Source organism: Dermacentor silvarum, chromosome 1 (genome assembly GCF_013339745.2).
Source record: "Dermacentor silvarum isolate Dsil-2018 chromosome 1, BIME_Dsil_1.4, whole genome shotgun sequence".
In the NCBI taxonomy this organism is placed as follows: domain Eukaryota; kingdom Metazoa; phylum Arthropoda; class Arachnida; order Ixodida; family Ixodidae; genus Dermacentor; species Dermacentor silvarum.
Genome location: NC_051154.1, coordinates 10,979,382 through 10,995,983, shown reverse-complemented (window position 1 = coordinate 10,995,983; position 16,602 = coordinate 10,979,382). Strand labels below are relative to the sequence as shown.

The 16,602-nt window shown below is 47.4% G+C and overlaps 1 protein-coding gene and 1 long non-coding RNA gene across 2 annotated transcripts in view; one reads left to right on the top strand and one right to left on the bottom strand.

Annotated features, from left to right (window-relative positions):
* Positions 1–10,043, top strand: part of LOC119456642 (serine/arginine-rich splicing factor 12-like) — a 26,816-nt gene extending 16,773 nt beyond the window's left edge. The window contains exon 6 of the mRNA XM_037718471.2: positions 9,554–10,043. Coding sequence (XP_037574399.1) covers positions 9,554–9,689 — 136 coding nt within the window. The 3' untranslated portion in view covers positions 9,690–10,043. The remainder of the gene's footprint in view (positions 1–9,553) is intronic.
* On the bottom strand, positions 9,923–16,602 carry LOC125944452 (uncharacterized). The gene is made up of 2 exons (XR_007466206.1): positions 15,486–16,602; positions 9,923–10,416 (listed from the first exon to the last, which is right to left on the bottom strand). It is a non-coding gene; the product is annotated as an uncharacterized LOC125944452 (long non-coding RNA).

The window sequence follows — 16,602 nt, the reverse complement described above, 5'->3', positions numbered from 1 at the left end:
TACGCTGGAGACCGAACTTTTATTTTTTAGAATAACCGAATGAATCTTTCAGGGTATGTTCACACCAAACTAATAAGAACTGCAAAGTTTCATGAAGCTGTGTTGATCAGTTCCAGAGTTATTGAGGTCTAACTAGGTGGTTCATGAGGGAAGAGCCTGAAAAAATCCCAGGACATAGTAGGAAGCTGAAATTCACTGTGATGATCCCTTGATAGATATCCTAGGGGGCTACAAAGCCCTTTTTCTTAATTTCCTCTCCAAAAAAGTCGAGCCTGCCTCCACCTCCATGCTTCCAGATTTTGCATCTGTGTTCTTCTGGCAGATGTGCTGGTGCCAGCTGTCATATGCTGCATCGCCAGGTTTGGGCCCTGTTTGGCATCCAAGGCAGTGGTTGGAGAGAACTATGGAAGTCAGTTATGGATCCTACTTCAATGTTAGATGTGTGCCCACGCTTGTGCCACGTTCCATCGTACACCACGGTGATGTCCTTGCAAAAGCTGGGGTCCATTTCTTTATACGCGGTAATCACTGCTGCGGCAGAATTAGCATAAAACGTATCCAAGGCATAGGCCTCTGGCTCCCTGAACGTCTCTTTTAAATGCTTTTCAAACCTCTTGTGGTGCAGACCTTTGTAAGAGACGTTCATTACGGCCCAAAAATCATTGAGAGCTGTTTGCCCCTTTCCCATTTGCTTCATAGCCATTATGGCGCCGACATTGACTTCAAGCCTGAGAGTCTTTTTTACGGGGTGAAGTCCACGAGCTCTCAATGATGCTGCAAGGGGGGCACACAACTGAGTTTTGTCGCCAGTCCAAGCTTGGTACTCTCTCGCACAATCAAATCATCGTTTAAGCAATGTTTGCACACTGTGCAGCCTAGCAAGCTGCTAAAAACGTCCATCTGAACGAGAGAAAAATGTTCGCCCTCACTTGTAGGTGTAACTGCAGGTGTAAGAGCTGGCTTCATTAGTTCAAATTTCCTCCAGGTTGCTGGCATAGAGCAGACTTCAGCGTGAATGGCATCACGACGTTTCGCATTTGCGTCGATCTCTTCCTTAGTCAGAAAACGTGTCTGCAGATGAATGGTCGGCGGTCTCCTCACGCTCGATGGCACCGGTTCAGAACACAAGCTGGGTCCAGCAATCTCGACTCGGTGTGCTTGCGGCTCCAGGCACACTCAATGAGTCGGATTCTCGACTGGCGACAGCACAGTTCCGCTGCTGGAAGCGTCTACGAAGTCGGCACTGGCAGCAGATCGGAAGTTCGATGCTTGTACAAGCCGCATAGCGCGCTTCCGCGCACTGAACATCTGCACTCTCTCGAGCTTCATTGCCGGCATCGCATGCAGCAATGAAGATAAGGCCACGGAACTAGTGAAAAACACACAAAAAAAACTATGGAAATAATCTAAAAGATAGCGCAAGGCCGAGGCGGGCGCGGAATCGAACGGAGGGGGCCGGCACCGCCCGCTCAGCGGCCAATGGCAGGCGTGCTTTAACCTGCGGGTTGAATGCACTGCTCTGGCCAATAAGTGCTCCGCATCGCGGGAAAACGCTAATAGCGCCGCGCCGCCGACGCCATTTTGCAAGGCGGCAAACAAGAGACAAAGAATTTAGTCAAAGCGCAATGGTGCGATTGCTGCTCCAAAAGGTGTTTTCTGCTATTTTAAAAACCAACTAATCTAGCAAGCAACATCATTCATCACACGTACTCGTCCTGTGCACATGGAGGACGTAAAAGGTGGGTGCAAGAGTAGAGCTGCTACGTGCCTAAAATGTGGTGGCTCCGGCCATTGCTGAAATGCCTCTTTCAAAACTAAGAGGTGAGAGCACACAACTTTCATAATAACACTATATGGACGAGCGTTCTGCTGGTGCAGCAAAGCCTTTTCGCAGTGACTTTCCTGTGGGTGTGTAATGGCTGAAAACTTTGGCAAATGGGGACAAACTCGCACAGGCTACTGAGTCTTGTTTCTCTTCATTGCAATGCTGCCATTTTGCTGTTTTCATTTGGCGTAGCTTGCGAGCGAGCATTGCGCACTCCTAACACTCTGCCGTGGTTGGGTTCCCCAAATTTCCGTCTCTATGTGCACAGTTCCTGCCATTTTAGCGCGCTTAGCCTCTTGCAAACTGGAAAGCCAAAGTAAAGATTGGAGGTTTGTGGTCATACTATCGTACTATTGTCATCACAGCTTCATCATGTAGTTTTGTCGTCATTACTTCATCATGCATGGGATTCGCATGTTTTAGCGCCACAACATGTTGAGCTAAATAATTCTTCGTAAAAATGTGCTTGTTTCCCATTGAATTGGGCTCCCTCCTTCTGTAATCCCTCTTATGTCTCTCCAAGGCAATTTTTCCGCTTGGAAATATGCATTTAGATGCTCCAAAAGCTTTTTTTCTGCTCCAAACCTCACATTTGGCTGCTCCAAGAAGCTGCACTAATACGGCCTTCGCCAATCACATCACTGCACTGTCCTTCAGCAACAAGTTCAGGATATATATGTGGCCACTGTGCAAAAATAACACTGAGATACTTGCTGTAACATGCACTGTCATTGTAAGCAATGCCAGAAAGCTAGCACCACCCACTTCACATTTCTTTTAGTTCCTTGTTCAACAGGAGGCACACAAATGGCATCCCTGTGCAAATAAAGTTGTGCAGAGTTCATGGCCACAACAGATTGCCTTTAGCAGAAAGTTTATGGCCACAAAAAAAAAAAAAAATCCTGGATTGAATCTCAGCAGTGACAGCCACATTTTGCAAAAAAAATGCAAAAAAGTTCATGTTCTTGTGATATAGTGCACCCCAGGTGGTCAAAATTGATAAAGAATATCATGGTTTTGGCACATAACATCCTAGAATTCAAATTAACAAAAAATATCTTTTGCACACTCGCACAATTGTGCATTCAGCACAGGTCACACCTGAACCTATAGTTGCCCAGGACTGTAGGCAGATTCTGTTGCTTTTTTGTGCCTCTTTGCAAGCTTGCTTGTCACAGTATTTCTGTTCGCGTGATCTTTGTTCGACATGTGAAGCCTCCGATGATCCTTCTCAAGGCTTCGGCGCACTATACAGCTGCCGGCACTGTAGCCCAGCTTCTTGGCTATTGCAATGTTACTTCTCGTCGCACCCTGGTTGAATCGGCAGCTTCAGCTGCTGCCCTCTGCACGCTGTGCAGCGAGGCGTGCTTAGTTTTTGGTGCTTGATCCCAGATCGCGGAATGTAGCTCTCACTGGCATTTTGATTCAGGCCGTCGCTGCGCCGATCCATGAGGGCTTCCTCATTCAGACACTTGAAGGCTGGCTCCAAAGCTTCGCACACGAATTTGAGCAGGCTTTTTTTGTGTGCTGGGGGTCCTTTCCCTTTGCCACAGCCTGGTTGTAACTGCACCAGGATTCTAGCCAGTCAGGGCAAAGGTCATGCTTGGGTGCATCATCAGTTGCCAGTTGAGGCTACCCTGTGCCATATGTCGTCTTCTTCATGCCTGGCACGTCATTCTTGACTTCTCACAGCCCAGCCAAGTGGTTCACCTTGGGCTTTCTTTTTATCAACCAGCCCACGCAAGGCTGCTCCCATGCACTTGTGCACATGGTTGATGCAGTCTTTCTTGTCAACCTTGATAAATCCGTACACAGCTTGCTTGGTCAAGGCGTGGAATGTCCTGCTGTCACCACCAGAGAACATTGTTGTATAACGCAGCTTGCACATCCATTTGCCCGGCATGCAGTCAATGTTTTTCTGGCAGTCTGGTACATGCTTTGCATGCCAAGCCACGTACCCTTGCTCTTTGTGTTTTGGACCGTGTGAGCAGCCCAAGCAAAAATTCGACAGCACGCTGTGGTCCACCACAAGCCTGGTGTACATCTCAATGATGCACTCAACAGCAACGTGCGAACTGTGACCCCGTGTCAGCCAGGTTCCTTCATAGATCACATTGATGTTCTCTGGTGGGTTGCCCAAGTCACTGTAAAGTTCCTTGATTTGGGCCACACTAGCGGCCTCACAATCTGTTGCAGCACTGCTGCATGCTTAAACCATTGTGTTAATATGGCCCTGGTAGGTCTTCTGGTGCGAGCCACGATGAGAAATATTCATCGCAGCCAAGAAGTCTGAGAGGGCTGTTGCTCCCTTACCAATGCTCTGCATGGCCTTCATTGCTTGGACGTTCACTTCAAACGGCATTATCGTGGCATCACCAGGCACTCTGGGGGAAGAAAATCGCTCTTTGCGCATGCCACATGTGGAGCACTCAAGCACAAGCTTGGCACAGTGCCCGTACTCTTTGCCGGGGTCCTTCAAGAGCGTCACCGTTTACTTGCCGCACTCGGGACACATCGATGGCAAACTTGGTTCCGCTGTGGTTTGCGTCCTCTTTCGTGTCGACGCCCAGCAGCTCAAACTTGCACTGTGTTGCAGTCTGCGATGCCAAATGCATTTTTGTATTACTGGCGATCGCTTCGCCCTCGCTACTTTCTTAGGTCGTAAAGAACACGGGTGTCCACGTGGTCTGTCCCACACACACGAGGCGTTGGCGGATGAATTGTTGACGCTGGACATGCCTGGTAGCAGCTCGGAACTCGATCCGACAGAATCTCCAGGAAGACCAGCAACCTTTCCAACTCCGGGAGTTTTGCCTAAAAAGGTTATTGCAGTGCTATGTGTCATTGGCGCAACTCCTTTCTGCCAAGGGTCCTTCGGAGTAACAAAAGGGGTTTCCTGCAAAGGACTTTACTTTTGCCCTTGTGTCGCGGGTATTCACAACAATCCCTGGCACCCAAAGTCTTCCTCGTTCATGCTAGCATCCTCATCGGAACTTGTGTCCTCCCCGAGGCTGACAACGACCTGTTTCTGGTTGTCGATAAGTTCGTCAAGAATGTGGTCCATTTCCCTCATCTTGTCCTTTTTGTCGATGACATGCTTAAGGTAATTTTTCCACTTCTGTGCACTCACTTGTGAGATGGTGTCCGCAATAAGCTTTTTAAGTTCTTTCAGTTTGTAGACTTGGTTTGTGGAAGCCACAAACCACTTAATATCACTCCAAACCAGTTCTATTGGGTTTAGCTGGCAGTGATATGGTGGCAGTCAATACGGTATTTGTTGCAGTCAACTTTCACTGCGTCGATTAGCTGCATCAACTGACCCAGCTTCTGCCTGCCATGTCATTGCTTCACGCTGCAATTGCTTTGCTTAGTCATGACAACACTCTGTGAAGCTTGGTCACACACGGCGGACACGGATTCTGCCGTCCGTCTAGGTACGAAGAGCATCCAGATGACGAAGAGCGCACATTCGGGCAGACAACGCCAGAGTCCAATACATGGCGGTACCGCTCGAAGCGAGTGCCTTCTGCCTCCAACCTATGAAGTCGTCGTGCGCTGTGTGGCCCGCAAGTTCCAAACTGCTTGTATTTGCTTCAGATTTGTGTCCTAACGCTTCAACAGCAATGGTTTCGTAACTATATTGTGCTATTTTCATGAACCATTACCAAATTTAGGCGCATTAGGCTAGCAGGCGTGGCAAAAGAAATAACCTCATCTCGCTAATGTCAAAACGTACCCGATGCTTCGTCCTCAGTGGGAGATGAAACAAACCGATGGCTGATTTCACCATTTATTGCTATTGGCGCAGTGCACGAGTAGCAAGCGCAAGTTCGGGTCGAAGCAGGCGGTCTGTTCTGCATGGATGCTGCCATGTTAATTTCTAACCAGAGTTGCTGGCGTTTACCGATACGATTACAATGCATACGACGCACATGCGAAGTGGAATAAACATGGCTTTCTGACGTGACACGTGCCAATGTCTCAACCCTGCCAATTGGGGGGGAAATGCGAAAACACCCGTGTACTTACTAAGATTTAGGTGCACGTTAAAGAGCCTCAGGTGGTCCAAATTTCCGGAGTCTCCCCCACTATGGCGTGCCTCATCAGATCGTGGTTTTGGCACACAAGACCCCATAATTAATTTTTTTATATCAACCCTGCCAATTACAAAGCGGTTTGCACAAGCATGCGGCTTGCTTACACTCCGTAGCTTTGGTAGTGGTCAGATGCAGTATAATTGAGTCCCCTTGGAGAGCCATGTGCTCCTCAAAGGGCCCCTAAACCACCCAGAGGTCAAAATTTAGTTGTGTAGACTCGTGCACAACTGCAGCATCACAACGAACACGTAGCCGCGAGAATTTTTTGAAGTGGTGCCGTAATAGCGGAGTTACCTGCGTTTGATGATGGAACACGGCCCTCGATCGTTTCGCTTTTTCCTTCGCTGCTCTCCGTTCCTCGGCTGGTCTCTCCTTCTTGCCGAGTGCTCCTCCAAATGTCGCGCGACATCATCGCCAACATGCATTATTGGATTGCAGTATTGATAAATAAAGCACTGTCCACTTCCGGTTAAGGCACGCCCACGCTGGCGGCAAATACACCGACGGCCTCCAGTGCTGTGAACGTCTGCTGTGCGATAGGTATCCAAAGTAGACGGCAGTTCAGCCGGCGCACCGCACGATTGATGGGTCAATCAATGACCACAAAGCCTCCGCCACTGGCAATGCAAACACTGGCTGCAGCTTCTGCTCCAAGCAAAATAATTTCCGCTAGATAAAATGATGCATAAATTGTACATTGCATGAAAAACAATATCCACTGTGGAACGTTGAACATGAACGAGAGCTCTGATACTTGTTGAGCTCAGCTGCAGTGCTCGGCTACAGACGGCCGGCTCGGCTGTGCTCGCATCGCAGCCGATAGTGCTGCTAATATCAGTGTATTTTCCTTCTTTTCTTGTACAATTTTTGCAAAAAAGCAACAACGATAAAAAAATATTGTGGCTTGTGAGCGTCGGCGATTCATTCCGAAGTGCCGTCCGCTTTAGCTTTAAAGTGAACCGGAGGAGGCCTCGCGGCGGTGAGTCTGCCGCACAAATGGGTCCTGGTCTCATCCTCTACGACAAGGAAATCTCGTCGTTCGCAATGGCAAACGGCGTGCGGCGAGTTACCGTGCCGTTAACGTGGACGAGTCTTTGCCGCGACTGAGCGCTTCTCTGCTATCTGCTGTTGCTGCCGTGCCGTTGTGGAGCCTGTGTTGCGCGCACATCCAGAAAGGCCAACACTGTCGGACTCTGTTCGCGTAGCTAATCAGACTGCTAAGCACGACTGTTGGAACACGATCGATTTGGCACTAGCGTTGCGGGCTGTAATTAGCAATTCGCAAGTGCACACAAGCGAGCAGCACACGGTAGAGCAGGGAAGCGCGCGTGCCTGTTAGCAGACTTAACCGGATGTCGTAGGTTCTTGTTCGACCAATCAACATCGTCGCCTCCGTTGACACGACGACCGCCGGGGATACCAGAAAGGCTTGGAGAGGAGGACGACATGTTTTTTATTTTGTGGCGCGCCCGAGGCGCGTAGCGCTGCAGCGTATTGCGTTGGTGGCCATGGTAATGTCGGAATCGGCTGACAGTGGTGATACTCCGTCAAGGCGCCAGAAAACATCGCGGCCGCTTGCAATTACAACGGCAGACATTGGTGTTGCCGCAAACGCAACTGGAGAAAGCGTGGCTGCGATGGTAACCGCTGCTTCCAGTACTACCAGAATGCGCAGTATACAGGATACTACCAGTGCTTTCTAATTTTGCCTTGGCTGCACATCTGGCCCAAAACCTGAGCCTGGAATATGCCGAGTGGAAGTCCAGGCATTCATGCCAGAACACCTCGTGCAAGGCTGGCCATATGGAAGTAGACAGCAATGATTTTATTTCAGCGCTCCCTTTGGCTTCATGGCCTCAGGTATACGACCATGCCTTGCGATGGCGACAGACGGTCCTACCATGCTGTCAACGAAGCCTAAGTGTACGGCTTCATAAATGTTGAAATGGAAGACTGTGCAAACCATGTGCGGAGAGCCCATCAGTGGTAAAAACTGCCCGACTGGCGACCTTATCACAAAGTTGACAAACTACTACGGTTGGGCCAAGGTCAGTCCAAATAGGTCGCGAAGCTTCAGGCGAAAAGCGGTTCAGGACAAGTTTTCAGACATCAGCAAGGGTTTTTATGGGAGCAGCGATTGGAAGTGCAACTATGCGAGGCGCGAACAAGCATTGGGAAAGAAACTCATTTTTGAAATAAAATGAGGCGTAGTTTCATTCATTCAACAAAAATATTCCTAGTCAATTTTATATACGCATGGCGAGAAAAGAAAAAAAAAACTCTTACTTTTTCATCATCATTTTCATTGCAGTGCTATGTAGCTGAAGTGTGCAGAAAGGCGCGCTCATAAAGTTCACCTGTTATAAACGCCCCCCTTCACGTGTTGTTTTGCCTGTCGACGTTTCTCTGAATTTCAGAGCAAGGGTAGTTTCATAATTTCTTAACCTGTTCAAACGTAGTGAGTTACGAATGCCAGTAATTGTTTACTTTAGCTGATTTTGTGCGGCTGCGCTGGCTGATGGGCTTGGCGTACGACAATGGGACCAGCCCTTTCCACCCAAAGCTTTCATCGGCCTAAAGAATGTGTTCTGTGCAGCGCTGCGATTTTTTTCCTGTATCGCTTTCCGCTCTAGAAGCTCGAAACACCCATCAAGTCAAATGGCGGGGTATTTTGTGCACGTCTGGCTTTAGTACTTGTTTGGGATTTTCCTTGGGACATTTGGTATTGTCTGGGTTTGGGCCAAAGTACCGCCATGTTTGCTTGACTCTGTGCAGACGAAGTCCAAATATCTACTGGCCTGCTGTAAGGTGTTTGTTATGTTTGAAAACATGGCACATTTTGATATGTAGGTAATGATAGGAAGTGTGTAGTAGGGTATCAGCGATGACTTTTTTTACGTCATGAACACTACACTTGGTAATTTTCTTGTACTTATATGCTTAAGTGGCAACTTATTCAGCGGGAATGTTGTGAGAACGGGGATTCTAATTTGTTTGTGAGCCCTTTGCTCGTACCAGGGTTTAGCAATGTTATACCTAGGAAAACGTAATGAACAAGGACCATATCAGTGGCATTCTGTAATTGAGTGCTTTAGATCACTGGCAAGAGTTGAATTGCTGTGAAACCTGTCTTGTTTGTAGGGGTAAGCGAATATTCAAATAACAAATCGAATGTTGCCGTATTCCATTCAATCTTCGAGTCTAATAGTAGTTATTCTACATGTGAATATTCTGTAGTTTTTGAATAGTTCTATCGCCTACTGTGAAATTTCTACCCGGCGTCCATAAGACATCAAGCATGAGAAGTCCTGTAGTGGAGCACATGTCACTTGGGGAGCCAGACTTCGTAGACTAAACTGCTATGCACTCTCCAATGAGTCCTGCATATGTAAACAGCCTGCCTATTTGCTCCTAATGCTCGATTTGTGCTTTTAATAACACTCCATGCGATGCAGTGTAATGACAGAAACTTGCTAATGCAAGTATATACTAGGATGTGAATATCAATGAGAATTGCAGTTCATTTTTAAAGTATTCGATTTGGTCCTGAAAATTACTATTCGCACCCCTTACTCGTCTTGTAGCATTTTTACAAGCTTCCAAGGCTGCAATGTATTTGGTAATTTTTCAGATCAAGGTCTTACAGCAGGTCCCGATCTCGCTCCCAGTCATCGCATCTCGGCAGCAAGGGCAAAAGCCGGGACAGATCACCCTACGAGATCATTGATGAAAGCCGGGAAAAGTCTCGAAGCAAATCACCAGAGTGACACCGACTTAGCTGCCTTGTTCCAAATAATTCAATTGTGCTGGACTGTTTTCATGTATGCACCCTCTCAACTTACAGTGGAAATAGGGCCAGTACTTTCATTTCTCTATAGCACCTCAGATTTGACTTGTGCTGGAAACAAACTACAATCTTGCTTCTGCTTTAATCCTGTCCTTCAAACACTTGTCACATCATTTTCTGGTAAAACTGCAGTTTTAGTTCGAGCATTTCTTGTTTTGTTTTGTTTTGGCATGTTATGTACAAAATTTCATTGTCCTTGGCTTACATTTTTGTGTCACAAGAGTATGCACACCTGTGTAAATATGTTGTCCTTATTAAAGTTCATGATGTATGATGTGGCGCTGTTCCTTTATTCGGTTTGGCTGTTGCCTGAAAGTGCTGCTCCTACACCAGTTCACAAGCCGTAAGTGGAGTCGATGCACAGTGGTGGAACAGCTGTGCCAAAAGTTTTGCCTTTGAGCCATCCTGCTCCAAAACAGCATTTCAGTGAAAAATTGTGCCAAATGAAGCACAAGAACCGAATGCCTTCTGTTGCTGGCTGCCTCTGTAGTAAAACTAAATCCAAAGCACACCGCTGTCATCATCCGGCTATATCCATAGCTTATAGCTATGGATATAGCCGATGCTGCCTGCTTTTCATTTGCAGTTTTCATGATTTTGTTGCACGTCTCTCCCGCGGATGTTGCAATGTACTGCCACTGTGCAGTCTGTCTGTGCTGCAGTTATAATACCGTAAAAATCCGCGCATAATACGGACGTGCATATAATACGAGGTGTTATTTGGGGATAGCAATAACGAAAAAAAAAATTTTTTTCACCCGCATATAATGCGAGCGAGGAAAACCCACAGAAAGCATTGAGAACCTATTCTCTTTAACTCGAATACGCTTAATTCAAACTGATGCTGTGGTCCCGTCAAAGTTATGTGTATTGCTATGGGCGAAAACGCCCGGTAATTCGAACGCGAAAGCATTTGCGACGGTTAATTCGAACTACAGTGAACTAGAAGTATTGGTTAGTGGTAGGCGGAGGGCTGGGCGCACAGGCAGCGTGAAGCCACGAGCGAAGACTTCGCTAGGGGCGCTAGTGTGCTCTTCCCGAGGAGAATGTGCCGGTTGGAGCCCGCGTGCTTTTCGTGTTTTTGCAAGTGAAGCTACTGAAAGTGCCGAGCGTGACCGTTTCTCTGTTCGATGCTGCCCTGTTGTCGCTTTTTGGATAATGTAAGAGAAGAAAAAGCGATACGCATTGCTATGCGCCCGGATGCAAGTGAGGGACTGAGGGTATTCTGGTTTTCGAGAAGTAAATGAGCGCACGTTGCCTCTTTTTGGAGTGCCTAAAGACAATGACCTGCGGAAACAATGGGAGAGAAATCTTCGCTGCAAAGATAAGCCACTCTACGAGACTCCAACTGTGTGGGAGAGGCACTTTGATGCGCATTTTATTTTGCGCGACTATGTTCACTTCATCAACGGTGAGGAAGTAAGGATTCCTCGAGGGACACCGGCGCTGACCGACGCCGCGGTGCCCACGCTCCTGCCCGATTTGCCATCCTACCTCTCAAAGGAAATGCGTCAGAGAAGACCAGAGAGAAAACGCTTTGCAGTGCGCCCAGCTGCACGCACGAAGAATGCGTTTGTCTCGTCGCGACGTTCATGAGTCATCATCCCCAGATGGTGGTGCGGATGGCAAGGACTGCCTGTATGTGACAGTGCCCCAGCATAATCTTCAAACGATCGTAAACAGTGGATACCAGAAAATAAATTTCGGGGCATTTTTTGTTGCAGGATGATCATTGAAATAATGAGATCCAGACTTCCAAGCTCTGCGGCCAGAATCTGTTTCTGTGGAAAAGCTTCTTTCGTTTTTGACGTGCCTGACCGAATGGGAGCTGCATGTAGGTGGTCGAGGTGGTTTCCTGTCCGCATCTACTGCTGTTGGCCTGACAGTCGCAGTTGCAAGCGTTCTGTCGTTGCTGACCTACATGACAAATAATGTTAGCTACGAGTACTTAATGACCTCAAAGCTGAGTCAGAACCCAGTTTAAAATCTCTTCGGTATAGCACGGCAGTCAAGCGGTTCCAATACCCCAACAGTTTCTCATTACTGCAGTGTGTCTTGCCTAAGTATTTATGGGCTTGCCAGATCTGTTGCTAATGGGAATGCTGAGCCTGGTGTTGTTACAGCAATCCTTGAGCCAGACATAATAGAAGGCCCAAAGCCTGGTAAAACTGACATAATCCAATGCCTTCTTGATGTTGATAACATTCCCACTGCAGGGTATCAAAAGCAGGGCCCTGCACCAGACCATGTCTCCATGTTTTCAAGCAAAAAGTGAAACATTTTTTACATTTATGGTAATGTTGCCAGGAAGTTTTTGTTGAAATTGGAGTGCGATGAATGCCACAAATTGCTTCTCCCAAAGAAGGAGGATGTTGATAGTCTTGCTGCAGCTCAGTACACCAGGCTGCGAGACAGTGGTGGCCTACTGTATCCAACCGGATGACTTTTCAGGTTTATTCTAAGATAAGAAAACCTTTTCACAGCCACACTCAGTGCACAGGAGCTGCATCATGAGAGTGTTAAGATGTTATTACTCTTAAGAGAAACCAACAAGACCGGATAGGGTGCGCCAGCCATACAGAATCTTTGATGGTGAAGGTTGTAGCTTTTCATGTTACCAAACGGCTGCACTTTTTTGTGAAGTCCTTAAACCATTCCAAAGAGTCGGGTGACCTCAAGATATCTGAAGTTGAGCCGCTGTACATAAGTATGTGAAATGGTATTGTGTACTCTCTACCGTGCCTCCCCCCTACCGACTGATACAGAAAAAAAAAAAAAAAACTGTCTGCAGGCGGCTCATATGCTCCTGAAATGCACATGTTCATCGCTTGCCTAAATCATAATGATAGAAGAATGCAGCAGTATGCATGCATTCATTAGAAATTTTAAGCTAAATATTTCGACAGAATTACCTATTGGTTGGAAAAATTTATTAGGGCTTAGACAGTGACTCCAACCAAGTAAGGGTATTTATTAGCCCGACGTAATATAAACCGCGTGAAGGGCATCCTACCCTCTGTGTATGTCCATGGCCCTGGAGACACGGCGAAAAGAAGACCCCCCGCTCTAGGTCACCAACACCAAAACATCTCGCTGCACACCGCCACCTCCGAAGAATACCCACTGAAGAAGGAGCCGAAGTGGCTCCGAAACGTCGGGTTAATACATACCCTTACTTGGTTAGAGTCACTGTCTAGTAAATCCTATTCGATACAAATGTATTTTCTATGTTTCGAACGGGACTTGTGACTGGTGCAACTGGGTAAAAAAAGTGAAATTTTGATGCTAAATGTGCACTCTGTCGATGCAGCACGAAGTGCATGCATCGCGATAACATACATTGCAGGTACGAACCGTGCCCTGCCATCCCATACTACAGATCTTAGGGTTCTTTACATAAAATCATGCTGACATATTTGGCATGAGGAAAATGAGCACAGCATTCTGAAACTCTGTGCCGCCGCACTCGCCTGCTGCGTTCTGCCGCGGACTCCCTCAGCCGGTGCTCGGGAAGTGAGCGCGCGCGCCATCTGGTGAGCTTCTACACAATATGCCTCGCGCCGAGGCCGCCGCTTCTTCCACTACCCAATATTTTCTAGTGCACTGTAATTCGAACATAGGCGCACCGACAATGCCCTCGGCAGCGCTCCAAATCACGCGGCGGCGCGTGATAGAGCAAAAGCGTAGGATAGACCCCTCAACGCCACGCGGAGAAAAAGAAAACGAAAAAAAAAAAAAAAAAAACGCGCGGCGGCAATTTCACTCTCAAATAGCAAGGTCGCCGTTTCACCGTCGCGCCGGAACACGCTTGTACGAGCCGACGTCTCGGCCAACTTCCCGACAACGGCAGAAAACGAAACTTCAGGGAAAGGGCTAAGTTCATAGAGTTTCTAAATAAAAAACCTAGAGGGAAAAGTGGCGCTAGTGTCTACGGGGGTTCTCCTGAACATCGCCTCAACCTACATGGGAATGACGGGAAGTACAGGCTTCGGATTGACTTCTGTCTTGAAACTGGTGGCGTTTGCATGCGGCGCAGTAAACGAAGCTGTATTAAAACATTTTCGTGCAAAAATTAATTTTATTTATGTTGTGTTTTATATAATGCATAATACATTGAATAAAGTTTGTATGACTTTGAGATTGAAGCATGGTTTACCACCAGGGTATGCATCGTTCTGCCTGATTTAGCGCCATTGAATAATTATTTATTTACTTTCACAACAGCAATAACAACCGTGCATGTGCTTATATAAAAAATACTCATCAAATATTTGTGGGAATAAAAATTTTGTATTATGAGAAAAGTGTTGCGCCTTTGAGAGAAATGTTACAAGTGTCGTCTGCTACGACGCCTGCTCGCTGCGAACGCGAGGAAAAAGAACTTTTCTCGCAGACGCACTTGCGTCTGCGCAGACGCACTTGCGAACTCTCTCGCTCTTTCGAAAGGCTGCATCGGCTGTCACGATTGATGAACGTCTTCGAGTACTTTTAAACACATCTGCTGCAGTGCTATCTTGGACGCTTGTGGCCTCTTACGAGCATGCTTCACTATATTTTATGTTGACGTACCGCTTCTTCTGAAGTGTGCGCCAGCAACTGTTATGTCGTGGCTTTGCGCTTACCCGTTTTGCGACAGCAGACTACAGCCAGGAAGCAGCAACCTTTCCTACCACAAGTAAGTTTGTGTTCTCAAATGACCTGAAACAACAATTTCAATGAACACATAAACGAGTAATGTGCAATGAAGCCCTCAATCAAATTTGATTGTCAAGCCAGTAGAAGAGCAACTATGTAGCAAACAAAATGCTTTATGCAAGCAGTCAGCAGTCGCTTTCTCGTCAGGGCTTCGTCAACACGCCGCGACACAAGCATCGTTCCAGCCGCTAGCTCAGCACACTATCGCCATAGAATAAAGAACCCTATCGCTACTTCGAGCGACCAAACAAATACAGAGAGCTCGAGAGTTTTGCGCCGCACTGCCCCACTGTGGATTGTAGCAACTGCGCTTGGAACAAAACTAGCGAAACCAAAACTGACAAAAATACCTGTAGACTAGTTCGCCAGTCAACAGAATACCAATCCGTAGCCTGTACTTCCCATCATTCCCATGATAGTTGAACGATCGCAGCGCCACATTGCCCTCTAGTTATAGTAATATGAAACTCTATGGCTAAGTTGGCGCCGCGCCGACGGGAGTGGCGGCGCGCGCGCGCGGAGCCAGTCGCAGGTGGGGGGAGCTACGAGGGAGTTGAGAGGGATGGCGAGGGGAGCCACTGCCACCGAAGCGACGGGGTTGCCAAGGCCAAATGCGCATATCTGCCGCCGTTGCAATGTTGTAACTGGGATGTCATCCCAGCCGTGAACGCTGCCCCCGGTGACGCCGAAGTGCCGCCCTGCGGCGCAATTTCCAATGGCCTCGGTAGCTAAAATAACTTTCCTTTTAAAGGCAGCTGGGTACTACTTTCGCGGTCCCAACATCGTGCGAGATAGACTACCGAATGTGCCGATTCTTGGCGTGGTCAAAATGGCGCCCGTTGAAAGCAGCAGCACCCTACCGACGCCACCGCAAGATGACGCATACTCCGCTACGAGTCTTGATGATGATAGTAGTGAGCAAGAACGAACCAGAAACTGCAAATTTAAGCTGAAAACATTGGGATCCGCATATAATACGCGGCAGAAAGTTTACATGATAAAATTTAGAAGAAAAAAAAACCGTATTATACGCGGGTTTTTACGGTACTTTGTACCAGGGGCACGATCGGAGAACTTTGTTTGAAACGTGTTCTGTTGCTGCTGGGACGTTACAAAGTGGCAGTATGCAAAATGTTTTGAGAACAGGATAGAGAGAGCAGCCAATTGGCAAGTGGTGAACCATTCTGTAGCCGCAGCTGCCGTTTGGATCCAATCCACCAGACGTGCCATGCAAAGCTGGTCTCCTAGCGAGCGGATGACTGCTCAAACTTCACATCTCTCGCCTCATTCTGCTCCTAGACAGCAACATGCTCGTAATCAAAATAATTGACAGGAGCGTGTCGCCAAAAATGGCAAACTCCCCGGTCATTTGTCGTTTGGGGAGTTAACCGCTTGCTGATTGGCTGCTCTCTCCCTCCCGTTGTCACAAATTTTGCATAATGCCACTTTATGACATTGCAGCAACTGAACAGAACGTGAAATCAACAGATCGATTGCGCCCCAGGGTGGCACAGTGCTCGCTCAAGGTGAATGTCGGATCAAAAACAAGCTATGACCAAGCTCAGTCAAACATTGTTCAGCATAGTTGGTGGTGCCACTTAAAAAAACTTGTAGCATGTGTACTCAACTGCCGACACATAATTGGCTTATGCGTGTAGACTTGCAACCTTGCATAATTGGAACAGATTCCGTGGTTGTAATGTTTCCCCTTTCACATGTTCCACGGTACAGCTATGCAACAAGGTTGTGCACATTCGAAGAAACCTATGAATGTATTCACTGCAACAAGTTTACTCACACACATCTTTAGGCGTGGTCTTGTAGACACCCTAGTTCTGCAGACTTCTTTAATGCGATTTGAATTTTTTTTTGTAACTTCACCCAATTTGAGGTATGTATGACCATGCCTAACCTCTTTCATAACTTGTAGTCCATGATCAAATGGGTACAGCATAGGGCTGCTGTGCAGGGGCAACCAAGTTTAAAACCGTCTGACCAACTTGGGTGGCTGGATATGCAACACTGCACATGTGCCGCTCTTCTATCATGCACCATACACTGAGGCTGAGCCAAGAAGGCTTGGCGTTACTTGAAAAACTTGGCAGTGCAAGTGGACGGGACATAGGGAAGACGCACTA